General features: G+C 42.3%; 1 protein-coding gene across 4 annotated transcripts in view; it reads right to left on the bottom strand.

Annotated features, from left to right (window-relative positions):
* The window catches only part of CREBBP (CREB binding protein), a 95,555-nt gene that overhangs the window by 33,765 nt on the left and 45,205 nt on the right, over nucleotides 1–16,585 (bottom strand). For all 4 annotated transcript variants that reach the window (XM_040078712.2, XM_040078715.2, XM_040078713.2 and 1 more), the window contains 8 exons: nucleotides 13,736–13,985; nucleotides 12,639–12,752; nucleotides 5,790–6,032; nucleotides 5,046–5,145; nucleotides 4,423–4,569; nucleotides 3,853–3,970; nucleotides 1,127–1,319; nucleotides 964–1,017 (listed from right to left, as the gene is read on the bottom strand). In XM_040078712.2, the coding sequence (XP_039934646.1) occupies nucleotides 964–1,017; nucleotides 1,127–1,319; nucleotides 3,853–3,970; nucleotides 4,423–4,569; nucleotides 5,046–5,145; nucleotides 5,790–6,032; nucleotides 12,639–12,752; nucleotides 13,736–13,985 (1,219 nt within the window). The remainder of the gene's footprint in view (nucleotides 1–963; nucleotides 1,018–1,126; nucleotides 1,320–3,852; nucleotides 3,971–4,422; nucleotides 4,570–5,045; nucleotides 5,146–5,789; nucleotides 6,033–12,638; nucleotides 12,753–13,735; nucleotides 13,986–16,585) is intronic.

Raw genomic sequence — 16,585 nt, 5'->3', positions numbered from 1 at the left:
TAAAATTAAATGCAAAAGATGAAGAGTAGATGATCTGCAGAGACAGGATGCTATTTATAAATAATACCTTGGGATGGTTTCTTAAAATCAGGCATTTGCCTTGAAACAGCAATGTCTTATTCGGGGCTTATTGAAATGGTTGAAGTAAATATGATAAAAATACATATGGGATGTATGAAGGCAACTCCAAGCCCCAAATCAGGATGAAAGCTGGCAAAATGCTTTAACAGGGCTTGTGCTTTTCATACAAAACATTGACTCCCTCCAAAAAACTTGTCTAAAGCTCTAATTACGGAGCTATACTTGTTATCAACTTGTTCTCTCATTTAAATGAATTTAAAATGTATTTCATTTCTCAAGGACATTTCAACACAAATTTTGACTTAGTTCTAACTCTGAACCAAGACACAAAATAGCTGAGGACACTTTTTTGAAGGAAGTTAAAGCACCTAAAAGTCATGGGTTTGTTTTTTGGAAAAAAACCACCCATGAGCTCACAGCAGCCTCAGTGAGTAAGGATAAATGCTGTGAACAAGCTCCAAGGCTTTTTTAGATGCACTTTTCATCAGAAACCAAGAAAGGCCATCATTAGTTACACGGATTTTAGGACTAACGTGCTGTGTTTCCAGCTACAGGTGTATTTTTGGCTAATCAACCGATGAAAACACGCCAACATCCGTCCCCCTTTGCAGTGTTCTAAATGAGATTATCCACACTATTCTTGCTTGAGCTGGCCTCTCTTTGGAAGCCCTGAATTAATTCCCAAACCCCAGCAAAGTGCTGGATCCGTGTTGTTAACACTGCACTGACACACGGAGCAACCCCAAAGAACGGAGCTGGAAAAAAGGCAGCCCCAGCAGCTCCTCCCTCCCAACACCTAAAAACCCCAACAGAAGGTCAGCTTTTCCACCCCCAACGATTATTCTGAACCCACAAATGGCAATTAGAGAGGAAAACAGATACCTTGAGAAACCTGCATACGACTGATAGGCACGGTTGGCATGGACATAGGCCCATCTGCAACACAACACGAGGACGGTCAGCAAAACCGGGTTTAAACGCAACCTCGGGATTAACTGGAGTCCAAAGCCTCCTGGGAAGCAGAGGCAGCTCCAGCAGCACTTACTGGGTGGCCTGACGGGCTGTGCCTGGCCCATGGCAGCAGCCACCTGGGGAATCCCTGGGGGCTGGGGCCCGGGGGTCTGTAAGGCTGCTTGGTTCCCCAGCATCCCTTGTTTGTGGAGACGAGACCTCCGCTTCTCTTCGAGCTCCTTTTGTATCTTATAGATCTTCTCTGCTAATAAATGATAGTATTCATCCTAAAAGGGAAAAGTAAAGGGTAATCAGCAGCAGCAAAACTCATGCAGTCTACCTGAATACCATCATCTGGGTTTTTTTGTTTTTTTTTTTTTTTTTCAATGTACACACCTGCATAACTGAAAAAGAAATATTTGTTTTGAGAATCCTGTAAATTAAGACAGCCTTTTCTGCTTTGATGCAGGAAAGGAAAGAAAAAGCTTCCAGAAATCACACTTGCTTTATGGCTACCCTGCATACCTACTCCGAGTAAATTAGCAGACAAAGGAGAAGGGTGGAGGTTCTCTGTTGCTTCAGCAAAACCCAGGAAGCTGTGATTTCGTTTCTAAGTGTTAATGATTTTTAAGTGTTATTTTCATAATAAACATTTCCACTAATCCACAGACAAAAGAAAAACATATTCCCAGCGCACTGTTACGTGAATAAACTTTCAGGAGACAGATGTTAAGGACAGATCAATTTTTACATAAAGAAAGGAACTGCTCTTTTCCTTAAGAGTTTATCAACAATCATGGCAAGGGATAAACAAAACCAGACAAAGCCTCAAAGGAATGGAGAAAATTCAGTGAAAAATAGTCCACAGGCAGAGACAAGTAAACACTACATCTGTACAAGATGAAAAATCCATTTTACTCAACCCACACTGACAACAGATCCAATAAGACAGTCACAGTGCACACCACGTAGACAATTTTGCTTGTCAGGAACTGCTGGACACGCATCTGCCAAGTGCATGAGATTATGCACCTGTTAAAGGGGAAAAAAAACCCCACAAACCCTCAAGGCTACATTTCTTTTGTGGGGTCACCAGGGTTACATAGAGCACAGGTTGAGTGATGCTTGCCCACAGTGGTTTTGTTTTTATTTAATATTCATCAAAACCAGAACTTGTTATTACAGCAGGATTGAATTAATGTCCAAAAGCTTAATATGAGATATGTATTCCCCAGCAGCCTTGTTAAGGAAGTCCAGTCATGCAATATAAAGCTTTGTTTTTCAGGTCACTTCTCAGAGTTTCTCAGAAGTCAGTGCAGACACCTTCTGCTGCCCAGTTTAAAAGCTTTACAGCCCCTCCCCTTCTCCTGCTCAAACCACTTCAGTTCTAGGTTCCTATTTGTAAATTTAATATCGTGCTGTTTTCCCACTGCAAAGATTCCTGCAAAGGCTGTGTTCACAAGGAGCACACAATGCTAGAACAGCATTAAATGCCTTACAATGATGCCTCAGTGTCAAAGTAGAACTCAAAAAGAAGGATGTAATTCCTCATGGCATCGTTAACACATTCTGAATTACTCCCTCCTTCCTGCTGCTTGGAGCCAAATACATGAGATAGATTCCAATAACAGAAACTTCTGGCCATGAGGCTCTGACAGCTGTTTTGAGGGGTGAGGAGAAGATATTTCTGGGTGTTTGTCTGTCAGAAGGCATTTAATTTTACAATCAGGAGTTTGCTATGCTCATCCTCACTGAGGATGTATTTAGACACCCAGGTGTGACCAGGAAATCCTCCTTCTATCTAAAACTGGTCTCTAAAGCCGCCAGGGTAACCAGGGCTGAGCACACCCAAGTCTTCCCTGTAAACAACCTCTTGGTAGCTACAAGGAGGATACAATGTGGTTACTGCCCACCACTGACACAGCAGCAGCTAACACTGCCTATTAACCTCTAGGAAATACAGCCTGCATTTCCATCTCCAGCTCTTCTGGCTGAGAGGGGCAGAAGTGTCTGACTGGATCATCTGATATCACCTGAAATGCCACTAACTACTCTCTTTCCATGCTCCTCCCTTGCTGAAGAAAGGATCTCAAGTTTCTGATCGGGTAGGATCTTGCTGGCTGTTACTACTGGCATTAATATTGCTGTCTTTTCCCAATGAAAACTTTCAGGGAGTGGTTCCTTTAGGGTAGAATTACCACCAGGTCATATCCTCAGCCTGTCAATCAATAAGGGTTTGCTCCCTTCAAGTAAGAGAGATTTGAACTGACATCTCCGTGCAGACAGAGCAAAAATCATCAACAACAGGACTTCTGGGTTTTTTTCCTATCCACAAAGCAGCCAAACTGATTTCTTATGTCTTAGCACAACTACTCTTGGTGCTGCAGAGTAGAGGAGAATTAATTCCATCAGTACAGGTGGAAGGTGAGCAGTGGAACAGCACTGGGTCCCAGAAAAAAACCTCCAGTGGTAAAGGGACATTAAGGAAAATGTAAAATTACTGCTTACACAGACTTCCAAAAAGAGAGGAAGTCAGTAAGGGAAACATCAAGAATTGCAATCTGTGCTCCAAGCTCCCTGCATTTCAATCACACCTTCAGGAGGATGCAAGCAGGGATGGATGTGCTGGTGCCTAGAGCTGAGGGGTGAATTAGCTTGGAGTGACAATCACACGGCTTGGGGCTACACGGACACTGCCACAGACTGAAAACACCACTTCGCTCATGAAGAGGGCAGCGAAATGATTCTCTGTGGTTTTCTTTACACTTCCAAGATTTGTCATGTTACTGTTCTTCCACGTGTTGGACTGAAGCAACATACCCTGCTATTAGCAGACTCATACATGTCTCCTTCCACTTTCCTGGCATAAGCCACCAAGTTCTCCATGCGGCGATCCTTCAGTGCGGCTGGATCAGGAGTGGGGAAGATGGCTTGGACACTGCGAGGACAGAGGAACAATAACAGAAAAAGATCTTCAGAAAAAAACCATCCCAAATCAATACAGCTTTATGATAACCACCCTGGATGTCGCCTCACACACCAGACATGTAAAAGCATATCAAAACGGTTAAAAAACAGTATTTTACTACTTCTCACAAGACTAAAACAAATCAAATGATGACAATAAGGTGAGGCTTAACAGTCTGGAGTCTAAATAACTGTTCATCACAGCAGAACAAATTTACTAGCAACAGAAACTACTTCCATGCCCACCCCTTAATGAGCACAAAGAACGAACCGAAGAGGAGGATTAAAGGTACCAACTCATTCTGAGTGGCCCAGCACCTGAGAACCACTACTGAGAACTTTCTTTTTAGCTTAACAGCAGAACTACTGTATTGAAATTCTTGAAAAACATTGAGGAGAAAGGCAGCCTTGGTGGATACTTACAGTTTATGCACTAAATGATTGCGCAGGTCCTGAGTGACATGTTCATGCCATGCTTTCCTTACCCCGGTACTCGAAGGAGGTGCAGCCGTTGGCATTGAGCTGAGGTTTCCAACATTGCCAGAGTTTGTGCCATCATTCATTAGTGGGCTAAAATTAAAAAAAAAAAATAAAAGGGATTATTAGAGTAGCAGAATGCAGAGTTTTGTCGTAGGTTTGATGCCTGAAGTAATTTTTGAGTTGCCGCTTTCATTGCTTTTAGCTATTGCGTCAAACATTCTCTTAATTGAAATTTTGGCATCAACAAACTGCAACCCCTGAAGCAGCAAAGCTCAGGAGTTTACAAGGCACATTCACAGCGTGAATGGTAAAGAATCACAACTATGAACTTAAAAATATAAAATATCCTTCCTTTGGGATTTCATTTAACAGCAATAAATATTGTGGGGCTCTCAGGAGGCACAAAGTGGCAGCTCTGGAAGTGAAACAGGAAAGAGAGCAGAGCTGTACACATCACCAACCATCTCCATGCCAATACAATCAGTTTTTAAGGCATGCTCTTTATTTACGTTCATAAGCATGCAAATAAATGTTTAATTGAGCAAGAATGAAAATATGTGCATTACTTATTTGTCCCAAGGGATGTTGGAAGAGCAGTTTCAGAAATTAGACCCGGTTGCTGGTCTGTTGTTATTCCTCCTGTGGGAAGGTTCATCTGGTTGGCTCCTTTGGGACAAAATTAAACATCATTGGTACACAGTTCACAATTTTGACAATAATATGACAAAACTACACTTTACTGACCCAACTGGCTAAAGGAAGAAGCAATTTATCAGGTTAAGTATTTTTGTAACAATACCTGCTGTGCTGCACATACGTGGCTATCTATGGAACCAAGTGAGTTTCAGTCTGAACTACAAAAATGAGTCTATTAAAATTTTAAATTCATAAACTCTTAAGATTAGATCAATAAGCAATAAAGAAGGTAGTACTAGCAATTAAGATGCCAAAAAAAGAGAGGTATTTGAGACAGAATTGTCTGTTAGAACAGGGGACAATTGTTAAACCAAAATCCTTCAGAAATTCTGTCTCATTGCCTCAGAGAATGAGCTACGGGCTATATTTTATAAGAAACTAAAACTCCAGCTATTTGGCAAAAGCACTACACTCAAAGCTTTCTAACGTTCAAACGTAAATGAATGGCAGTGGATATAAATAGAGCATTCTTAAACCTCCTAAACGACATGAACAGTCACTACTCCGACCAAACAAAATACCAGACTATCCTAAAAAAAATCAACATCAGTCATTTAAACATTTTTTTCCTTTCTTTCTTTTTTTCTTTTTTCCTTGGTCTTTTCTCCACTTACCCAGTGCATTAATGGTCCTCATTTGCTGGTGAGCCTGAGGCTGTGCTGGCTGCTGGCCTTGGACCTGGGGCTGCAGCTGTGTTTGGGGCTGGTTGCCGTAGGGCAGCCCCAGGGCAGCGTAGGCTCGTTGCATGGAGCTGGGGTCAATCGGATTGGGATTGCTTAGCGAAGGAGTGCTCTGCTGGCCCGTGCCAACAGAACCGATGGAATTCTGGATCCCACCAGCTGGAGACCCTAAAAGGGCTAGAGGAAAGAGAAAGGAGAAAGTTAAAACTGGATGAGGGTAAGGAGTAAAGGCAGTCATGCCAAGAGTCACCAGAACATGCACATATTCTATGGCGCGGGTATTTTTCTGCCGGGGGACAGAACAACACCCGAGACGCCAAGTGGGAAAACTCAGCCTATGATTCTACAGGACAGAACCCACCCTGGCTATTAATCCATGCAGTCTAAAGAGAAGTGCTGTAAATTTCAGGCAGATAAGCCCATAATTACTTGTAACAGATATATAGTCCAGGCTCCTATGTAAGGCTAAGTAGGATTTTCATGCTTGGGGACAGTAAACTAAGGGAGAAAAAAATTTAATTCCTCTACTTCCCTCTTTCCCATCAATCCCATTTTAGGTCAAAATATTTGGCTCCCGAACAGAGATCCTGAGTTCAGCAGAAACACTGTGTCCTTGGACACAAAGGTAATACTGAAGATCTGTTGGTAGAAATTTTCATTGCGAGCAGTCACCAGATGAATCTTCTGAAGGCCAAATTACCTTAAAGCCCGAGTTACTCAGAGATATGAAAAACCCTGATGAGTCTTAGATTGTACTGGCAAAATCTAAAATAGTTGGAGACTCAGAAAGGGGTTGAACCCTGGTAAATAATTTAGATGATGTTTAGGTATTCATTAACCTATATGGCTACCACAACCAACCAACCTCTCCCACCATACAGATGTATGGAAGGGTCATTTTCATTGTAGACAGGAAATGGAAACAACAGGGAAAAGTAGCATTTACTTAATCCAGAAGAGAGCAAAATTATGCTTTCAGGTTCTCATTTTAGCTGCCATTCTAAGCAATGCCACGTTCCCTTGCGAATGACCCATGGAGTACAACCTTCAGCACAGAGATACTGCATTCTGATAATCAGCACTCTGGTAGGAGTAACACTTCCTTCACATTTCCCCCCTCAAGTAATTAAATACGTAATGTGCATTACAAATCTGCGAACTAAACTTAGCAACAGTAATGGCCCTTAATATAGGCAACAATAACTGTTTTATTGAAATGTTAGTAGGGGCACGTGGTTAGAGAAAAGAAGTCATGAAAACAAGCCTTCTGAGACATTAACAGCATTAGCCAGGCTTTCTTAAATCCTTACCCTCTGTGGAAACTGAATCACTGAAAAGAAATACACAGGCTTCCAGCTTCCACCCAAGAGAAAACACACACGTTGCAGAGTCCAGACTTTTCCCTCTCCAGATGAGAAATCAATTTGATCTCATTTACCAAAGAACTACAAATAAATATACTCAGATATCTCCCTCTCCTGAATAAGCAGCTCTACAAAAAACATCCTTTTCCCCCCCAAAGGACAATCCACAGTATTTTAAATGCTGGGATTACCATGGAAATTAAGGCTTATACATACTTACACTCTGTAGACACACAATAACTTTTGAACTCAATGATCACTTCCAAGAGAATTTGAAAACAAAGACAGAAGCTGATTAAGATTCTATCAGCTTAATTAGAACAAAAAAGACATAATAAAGAGCAACTACATGAATTCCTCATTGGCCTGGCATGTAGTACTCTGGACTCACACAATCTGGGAGAAAGATGCCTTTACGCTACTGCAAGCCAAGGAATAGGAAGGTTAAATAGCACAAAAGTTGTGGCACCCTGGAATTCAAAAGGCTTCAGAGGCAGCTGCGACAGCACAGATTAATTCAGGAGCTAACCAGAATTCCAGCTTGTTAGATGATGATATTCCACCAGAAAAATTAGGACAACCTCCCCCCAACGTGCTTTCAGCGCTGGAAGTGTGGAGATGGCAGAACGGCCACAGGTGACGGCGACGTTTGGGAACCAGGGAAAGGCTCCTTCACCCCATCGAGGAGAGCCCAGCCTTCCACCATCCCTCACGTGCTCCTGGGGAAAAACTCTGCTTGTCTGACACTGCAAACCTGGCTTGAAGCTCACCTGGACAAGTCCAGCACCTCCAGCCCACGGCTCTGGGCTGAGCTCTGGCAGCAGCATTGGCCACAACAGAGCACAAGGTCAGTCCTTGCGTTAGAGCAGTTTTAGACTATTCGGCCTCAGCTTTTCTACAAAACTCAGTAAGATCCTGATCTGAGTATTTCCCAAGATCAGGAATCTGTTTTTGAAGGAGTTGTTTTTGTCTGTTTGCTCATTGGTTTTATATGAAGGCATGGCATTATGTGTCCAACAAGAAGATGGAGGCAGAGAGTATTAAATTTCCACTCTGGAGAGACCCAAGTGCAAATGCTGTTTCTTCTGTGGCAGATACTGCAGGAAATAAAGTCAACTGAAACAGATACAACCCTGGAACAAACACATTAGGCCACTGCTATGTGAAGAAATGTCCACTGCAATTTACTTTTCTTAACTGATGTTTCAGACATTGAGGAGCCCATGACAGCAGTTACAAGCGTGAAGTGAGCTCTGTAATTCACATTGCAAATGCTCTAAGGACAACTGGTTCCGTGTGTCCCAGTGTCACTTGTGTTTATGAACCTGAGGAGGGAAGGTTCAAACCAGCACAAGTTAAGCAGCCCCAGAACTTCCTGGGCAGCTCCAGTGACATCCCAATGCCCCAGAAGGCATCAAAAGCATCAAAGAGCAGCTCACCTGCAGGATTCCTCTCTCAAGTAGTGCTGTTTAATGACATTGCACCCATGCCTTCTACAGGGGAACCCCTCCAGCTAATTAAAATTTATTTTAAACACAGATCCCTAATGCTATTATAAGTAGGAATGCCCAGCACTTCTCTAACCTGACCACTCCAGTGAACATGTTAAACCATCCTTGAGAATTTTAAATTCCTAAACTCTAAGGATCAGATCAATAAGCTAGAAAGAAGGTAATATTAACAATTAAGATGCAAAAAGGAAGTAGCATTTGAGACAGAATTGTCTATTAGAACAGCTGGCAATTGTTAAACCAAAATTCTTCAGCAACTCCATCTCACCACCTCAGACAACAAGCTATGAGCTGATTCAAATTTAGCCACACTGCCTGTCCTGCACTCAGAATTAGGCAGGCCCATGGAGGTAAATGCACACAATCATTTAATCAAAGGATTTATCTTGAATCAAATCATGGGGTATCATCATGGGGTAAAATCAAGGTTTTACGAGGAACTTGAAGCAGGAAGTGTCAGTTTTAAACTTCACCGCCAGTGCCATTTTAATTTTTGTTTAAGTGAAGCATTAAATCAGAAGCCTTCGGTACAGCATTGGATCAGTCAATCAGTGGAATTCCTTAATCCATGGACTATCATCCCTCCTGTGGCTCCATGGGATAACTGATGGGTCACCATTATATGATTTCCAGCAATTGAAAAAAGAAGAGACATCTTTTGTTTGTAGATCTTACAGTTACTGCCAGCAAGACTTGAACAAGCTGGATTTCATTTTGTTTGCACGGGGAAAAGACTCCACTGAAGAAGCTGCTGCCTCCTCCTCCTGGACACATCTCCCTGTGCATGGATGCACTCAATCCTTCCCTCTCTGCAAAGGATTGGTTCCCAAATGCTCCACATCCAGGTTCTCTTCCATTTTCTGCCTGTACTCAATAATCTGCTACTTCAGCCAGCTAGATCACAGTCCCTGCTTCCATTTCCCTCATCAGACTCCTGCTCTTTCATCCCTGACTTCACATACACCAGAATTTCTGTCTCTGTCTTCTCTAAAATCACACTTTTAGGTGAAGATTAGTTATCTCAAGTTTAATCTTCCTTAATCCAGCTTTCTCCTTACTGCATTTTAATTAAAATTTTCCTACAAGGAAAAGTTACAGAGGAGACCAGCTCCAAGTTCAAGACTCCACTTTCCAGTGTCCCTCATGTGAGTGTGGATCCCAGGGGTTTTCCAGTGTCCCCTGACCATCCTGGAATGATGCACACCAAGAGCTGCATGGGGATGGCCCAGGACATGACAAATGGGAGCAGATCCACAGGCCAGGGATGGAAGAATTACGGAGTTCAAGCATGCACATGACAAGATGAATCTTCAATAAAATAACTGACACAGTTCCAAAACTAGGAAATATATCAACAACTGTTTGCAAAAGGTTGTAACTCGTATCGTGTTGGGCCCAGCAGGGAGCAAGAAGTACTTCCTAACAAAAACAAGCCTTCAACCCCAAAGTATTTCAACCAAATTTCAAGCCATTACTTCAGGATTCACCTGCTTATTCAAAAGACAAGCTTAATGTTTTACCATGTGCAAAGTAATATTTTTTTTCCAGGTCCCCTCAGGGATACATGGGCACACAATAAGAACCATGCGGAACAGAAAGAATTTTAAATTTGTCCCAATATGTCCTATTAGCAAGTCAGGTCACTATCAACTATTACAGTAAAATCATAGTAAAATATAGTTCAAGAGTGCTTTAAAATAAATAAAAAAGGCAATACAAAGGAAACCTCGCACAATGTTCCTCGCAAAAAAATCCCAGCACTAAAAGACCTGTACAGAAACATCTCCATGGCAATAACCTAAACCTCAGGACTTTCCAGGACTTGCAGATCCCCACGGAGTAGGAACAGAAAGCTACAGAAGCACAGGAATGACTGTGCATGAAGTGAGGCACCACCGCGCAATGGCTCAGCAGTGCTCAGCTGCAGAATGCTCTCGAAAGTGGGCAACCCCTGGAAGCAGCTTCTTGAAAGCCCAGCGTGGCCACACCATGAAATAACAGCAAACAGGGGTGGGCTCAGGAAGGAGGGATCTGGACTCTCTGTAAGGAAGGCAGCCCGACAGCAGAAGGAGGATCACCGCACTTCTCATTCCCTTTTCCCTTCCTGAATGGTCTCTGGATTCTGCCAAATGCAGACTCCTTTCTCCTCCCAATTTAGTAGAAGCTGCTAAGGTTTAGTGTTAAGAAAGACAACATTTTCTTCCAGTCGAAAACTAACCCAACGCTGCTTAGTCGCCACCTGATCAAGCACAGCATTTTAAAATGCACACACCAATGTAAATCATTTCACAAACCTCCCTGAATGCCCAAAAAGGGCATTTTATGATACAGCTCAACAAGTACTTTCAGTGTTCCTCTTTTACCTCCCAACAAACCATGAGGTGTTACGTGTATGGCTCAGAGACATAATCCAGGACAAAGAACCCTGCACCACTGGATTATTGATTAACTGAACAGGAGGTGATTTCATATTTATCTCTCTCCAGATGCACAAAAGAGACAAATTCTACACTTATCCACTGTAATTCTGTTGCAGTCAGACAATATCCTATTTGATCCCATAGCAAAATTATTTTTAAAGATTGTTGACGTTCCAGTTTTTGTTCTCTTCTGATCAGCTGTACGAGCAACAAAACAAATAGTGCACAAACTACTTTTCTCCAGCAGCTTGTACTGAAAAATACAATTCTGTTCTGGTAGATGTTGTTAGCACTTTGATAAGAACTGCGTAATAACGATGTTAAGCACAAATGGACTATGTCATATTAAAAAAGCAAGGCTTTCAACACATTTTTCGAGGGCCAAACCAGTAATCACTTGCAACAAATTACTATTTTCAAAGCTCAAGATTCATCTTGTTTACCAAAGAGAAGCTTGGTAAAATGAAAACAAAATCCTGACCTCCAAGTAGCTCTATAGTTGTAATTTTTTTCAGTTTTGGAGAAGGAAAACCCCTCCTTAAACCATAAAGAGAACAAGCTCAATGGATAATTTTGGTATTTTTAGCAGCTACTCTGCCCCTTGCCTTAATCCCACCTAACCTAGGAGCAATTCTCCATCCTCCAAGGTTTGCTGGTGTTCCCCACTGCAGTCTCAGCTTAGCTGGAAATTAGCAGAATGCCTCCAATCCAATTCCAACGTACAAGCTCTGCAAGTCCTGCAGCTATTTTCCACTTCCTAACCCTTATTTAAATATACTTAGGCATAACATTACTTAAAACTTCTAGAACTTTACATCGATGCTGTAAAATGTTCCACCCTGGCATCTTTTCAAAGGACTTGATGAGAAGCAAACCCACCAACATAAGTTCAGAATTTTCTTTTCCAGAGCAAGAGGAAGAAGAAATAAACTACAAATGGACCAGCCCCAAGGATCAGTAACAGCTCAGCTATTATAAAAACCAGGCATGATTTGCAGAACGACAGCTAATCTATACCAGTGTAAAATACACTTGATTAAGACACCTAGACCTTTTTACACGAGAGAATTATTTTTTCCGACATTTTTGATTATTTTAAATCATTATCATGTTGACTTACGTTGTTTCTAGCAGCAAGAAACACAATCAAGTAGCTTATCTCCTCCCCAAGCCCCTACCTGCATCCAAAACTGCTTCATAACTGGAATCTATTGACCTGCCTCACAATGAAACACCAGCTAGAAGTTGCCACATCCTTTAAAAAAGATGTGTGCTTGAGCTCAGGCTTTCCCAATTATTGTGTATTTAAGGAATAAATTGCATTCAACGATCAGAAATGGAAATCCATTGGTGTATTTATCCTTGTACAGGATTGTTAACAGCTACTAAGTTTGTTGGGACACTGTCAAGAGTTTACTCCTCTATTGCACACGTGATCAGCTTTGGTTTAACAGTTTTAATGGTGACAGCAGTAAGAGAAGCACTCACGTTGTTGGTTTCTTTTGTCACTGGCATTTTTCAGAGGAAGGCACACGGGACAGTCGTGCCGAGTACAATTCTTCCAGTGGGAGATGATTTGTCTCGAAGATGCACAATGAGCAACTGCAGCAAGGGAAAGCAAGGGTTAAGAGTCACTCCTCGGTTAATTGGTTTTGAATTATTTCATTTTTTAGAGTTACTCTATTCTTTCTCCTTCACAAGCAATACTAAAACAGCAAACAAGTAAATCTTCTTGTGATCCACCAGCAAATGAAGGAAAATACTCCTAAAATTTAAGACAAAGACATGGTGGACATTATACCCTCCTTATAAAACAGAGATGAAAAGGATGATTGCAAGGCTACACTGCTACCATCCTACTTCCAAAAGGCAAATATTGCTAAACTAAACACAACTGAAATGTCTTATGATCCAAGTGCAAACGAAGAAAACTAGTACTGAAATTTAAGACAAAGACATGCTGGATATCACACTTAATATTGATGCCTTAAGTTTTAGCTTTCATATTTTCCAGATTCTATACTGTATTAGTACAGAACTCTGAACTTCATATAAAGTTTAGTCAGACAAAATAATCCTTTTCCAGCCTGAGAACCAAGGACACCAATGCAGCTCTGGGCCCAAAAAGCGCAAACAACAGCAAATTGAGGAGAGCAAATTGGAAGATGAGAATTCATAACCTGAAGCTGTAATTAGACAATTAACCCCAATAAGTAAATAGACCAAAACTTATAAAAGTGTGAAAACTCATGACCAACTGCCCATCTTGAGTAGAGCCACAGCCAAACTCTTGGAGTGCCCAAGGTACATCCTTTAAAAACCTTTCTTTTTAATAAATACCTACTTCATTCCTTTAACACTGCCTAGCCTCTATTCCAGCTAGCCTCTCAAAGCATCAGTACAGCAGAGGAGATGAAGAAGATGCTTGCAAGGCCACACTGGTACCACCCTACCCGAGGAGGGCCAACGCTGCACTCAGTTTAAACAGGCAGCTGCGGAGACGAGAGCTGGGAGCAGCTTAACCCCCGAGCCAGGCAGGGCCCTGAGGAGCGTGGCTGGCGACAGGGAGAGCAGAGAGGGCTCACCTTGGCAGGCTTTGCCAGCCTGGCAGTGCGTCATGTGGTTGAGGACGTTCTTCATGGTGCGGCAGTGCGGGAGGGCGCAGGCGCGCACCTCGCCGTTGGCCTGCTCGCGCCGCTGACACTTGTGAGCGTGGAGCAGCAAGACCAGCTGCTGCTGGATCAGTTTGCGCTTCTCGGGGTCTGCCGTGGGCCCCGTGGCCATGGCCTGCGTCGGGACGATTCCCACTTGCTGGACTTGGGTTTGCATCTGGGACTGAGAGAAAAACGGAGAGGTCAGCGCCGTGCCTGCGAGCAGCGGTTCCGATCTTCGTGAGCTGCGAGGATTGGAGCAGCACACAACCGGTCACTGAGCCGCAAGGGTTATTGCAACGCATCCCGTGGCGTTACCGAACTTTTCTAATGCTAAAACAGCATCCGTGTATCGAGAGGTTCCTCTGGTAAAACATTTAAGGAGTTTAAATAACAAACCATTCAAAATACTGTTTATTAGAGAAGCCATCATTCCAACAGCAATGAGCTCTGATCACACTCAGAGGTGGAATTCTTTAAGGTCCCTTCCAACCCACACCATTCTATGAGTCTGTGAATTCAAGCTTTTTTAGGATTATATTTTCATACTCTAGGTCAGATTTTCATATTATAGGTTCTATACACATCAATCGAGTTCCTTGTCCCTAACAAAAAGAGAAGTCCAATGGGAGAAGACAGTCAAAATTCTACGATTGTCCCCATGGATTACAGCAAAAGGCAGAGCTGATTTACCAAGCCTAAGTTAGTCCTTTTTCTCTCCAAGTGATATTCCTTCCACAGAGAAAATTCCCAGGACAAACTGTATATCGTTTTCTCCTTGCAAAGGCCACCTAAATCCGGGTTGCATTATGGCTACTGAAGAGAGCTAGAGTTACCACAGGGTGACACTGGGTTCTATCAGCTATAAAATCCAATGTTTTACTTCCAGCATCCACTCTTTATGGAAACACTTCTGCACCAAGGCCTGAGCTCTGGCTGACAGCTGCAAACCCACAGAGATCTTCAGTCTAAAGCACATAACAGTGCAGAAGAGAAACAGCCTCTTTAACATGTCAATTATTCAGCACAGATTAGGCAGCTTTTCTACCTTCCTGGACAAATGCAGCAACTTGGCTTTCAAAATTAAACATATCCACAGCCTGCAATGAGTCCCTTAGCAGGAACAGATACAGGACTGCAAAAGTGCTGAAATCCCTGTGATTTGCAGCCTGAATTAATCTTATGGACAAACAAGCAGCTGTCCCAAGAATCACTTTGATTATGTTCCAGGTTACCACAGGAAGGCTCACCAAATTCCAAGCTACCTAAGGAAAACCAGCCATGAACAACACTTTTAAATAGAATATAGGAGAATTAGGATTATGCTGGGGAGGTAACAGAGGAAACAGTTCAGTGCTGCCTGCAGAACTACTAACCACAGCCAGTGCTCCACATTTAAGGTAAATTAGGTTTAAGTGTCAGCATACACCACTTGTAGCCCAGTCTACTTCTGACCTTTGAGGATTCCCCAGGAAATTCCATAGCCTACAAAATCCTAATTTTCTCAGACCAACAAAAAGTTCTCTGCACAAGTTCTTCCTACTCCAAGCAGCAAGTTTTGCCCCCACACATCGAGTTTTGAAGCTTGCTTTTCTTCTGGGGAGTGTAGCACACAAGACCAAGTAGAAAACACCATGTCTGGTATTTGATGGAGGAAATAGGGACTCTGCCACTAGATAATGATTATAGTAAATCTTAGACAGAGAGGAATCACTCAATCTGTTTGTCTTGGACTTTCAAGAGAAAGAACAATAAAAGGAATAAAGGGGTGAATGAAGGAAACCCATGAACATCTGCTGCTACTGCATGCAGCTGAAATTCAGTCTTCCATTCCTCCTGTGAACAAATCCATAGAGCAGAGAGGTTTTGCTGAAACAATTCTTGGGTCACAAATAGGAAACAATTAGTTCAGCTAATCTGCAGAAAAATACAGGGATCATGCCAAAGAAAATCTTGTTGGAAGCGATGCTTTCATCCCAGTCAAAGAATTGTTTCCCAAGCCAAGTCCTCCTTTTGTTACTACCCTTGCAGTTAACAGACACAACTGCAGCTGTATCAGCACAGATGCCCTGAACCTGAAGGGTTTCTTGAAGACTGAGGAACGAAAAAGCAGAATTGCAGAGTATCAGTGGTGTGAAGAACAAAGCAGTCTCAGCACAGATCAGTGTGTCTGCAGATAGGCACAAATCCCCACAGAATATAAAGCTTCTTGTTGCTTCACCTGACTGACTGACAATCAGTCAGGAAGTTCAGGCACTTCTGGACCCACAATTAAAATAAATCATTCAATAGTCACATAAACAAAGCAAAAAAGATATTTTTGTTTCTCTTGCCACTTGCTTCACCATCAACAGAGCAAACGGATCAGGGGTTGGAAAGCTGCTAAAACCTCTGACAGAGATGGGAATGTCAATAATCAGTTTTCTAGAAACGGAGTTATACACACTTCTATAGGGTAAGGCAGCTATTAATACAATTTAAAATTATGGAAACTCATTCACAGAGGAAGATGGTTCTGTCCTGTCCCTATCCTGAAGGGCAAAAGCTTTCTGCACATCCGGGCAGCACAGATGCACAGGTATCTCACTGCTGCGGACTTGGATGGACTCAAAGTTTCCTGGTGGTCTTACTTAACTGAGGTGACCAGCAATTCTCAATGTTTTTATGTATTTATATTCAAAACCACTCAACATTGTCAAGATGGAACACTATGTACCTTTTCTTATAAAAGCAGGCAGCAATCTCAGCAGCAGTGGCAATCTTACAGCAGGTAAACAATGCAAT

The sequence above is a fragment of the Hirundo rustica genome, chromosome 15 (assembly GCF_015227805.2).
Source record: "Hirundo rustica isolate bHirRus1 chromosome 15, bHirRus1.pri.v3, whole genome shotgun sequence".
Lineage (NCBI taxonomy): Eukaryota > Metazoa > Chordata > Aves > Passeriformes > Hirundinidae > Hirundo > Hirundo rustica.
The sequence above is the reverse complement of the archived record's forward strand: the minus strand, read 5'-3'. Positions and strand labels throughout refer to the sequence as shown.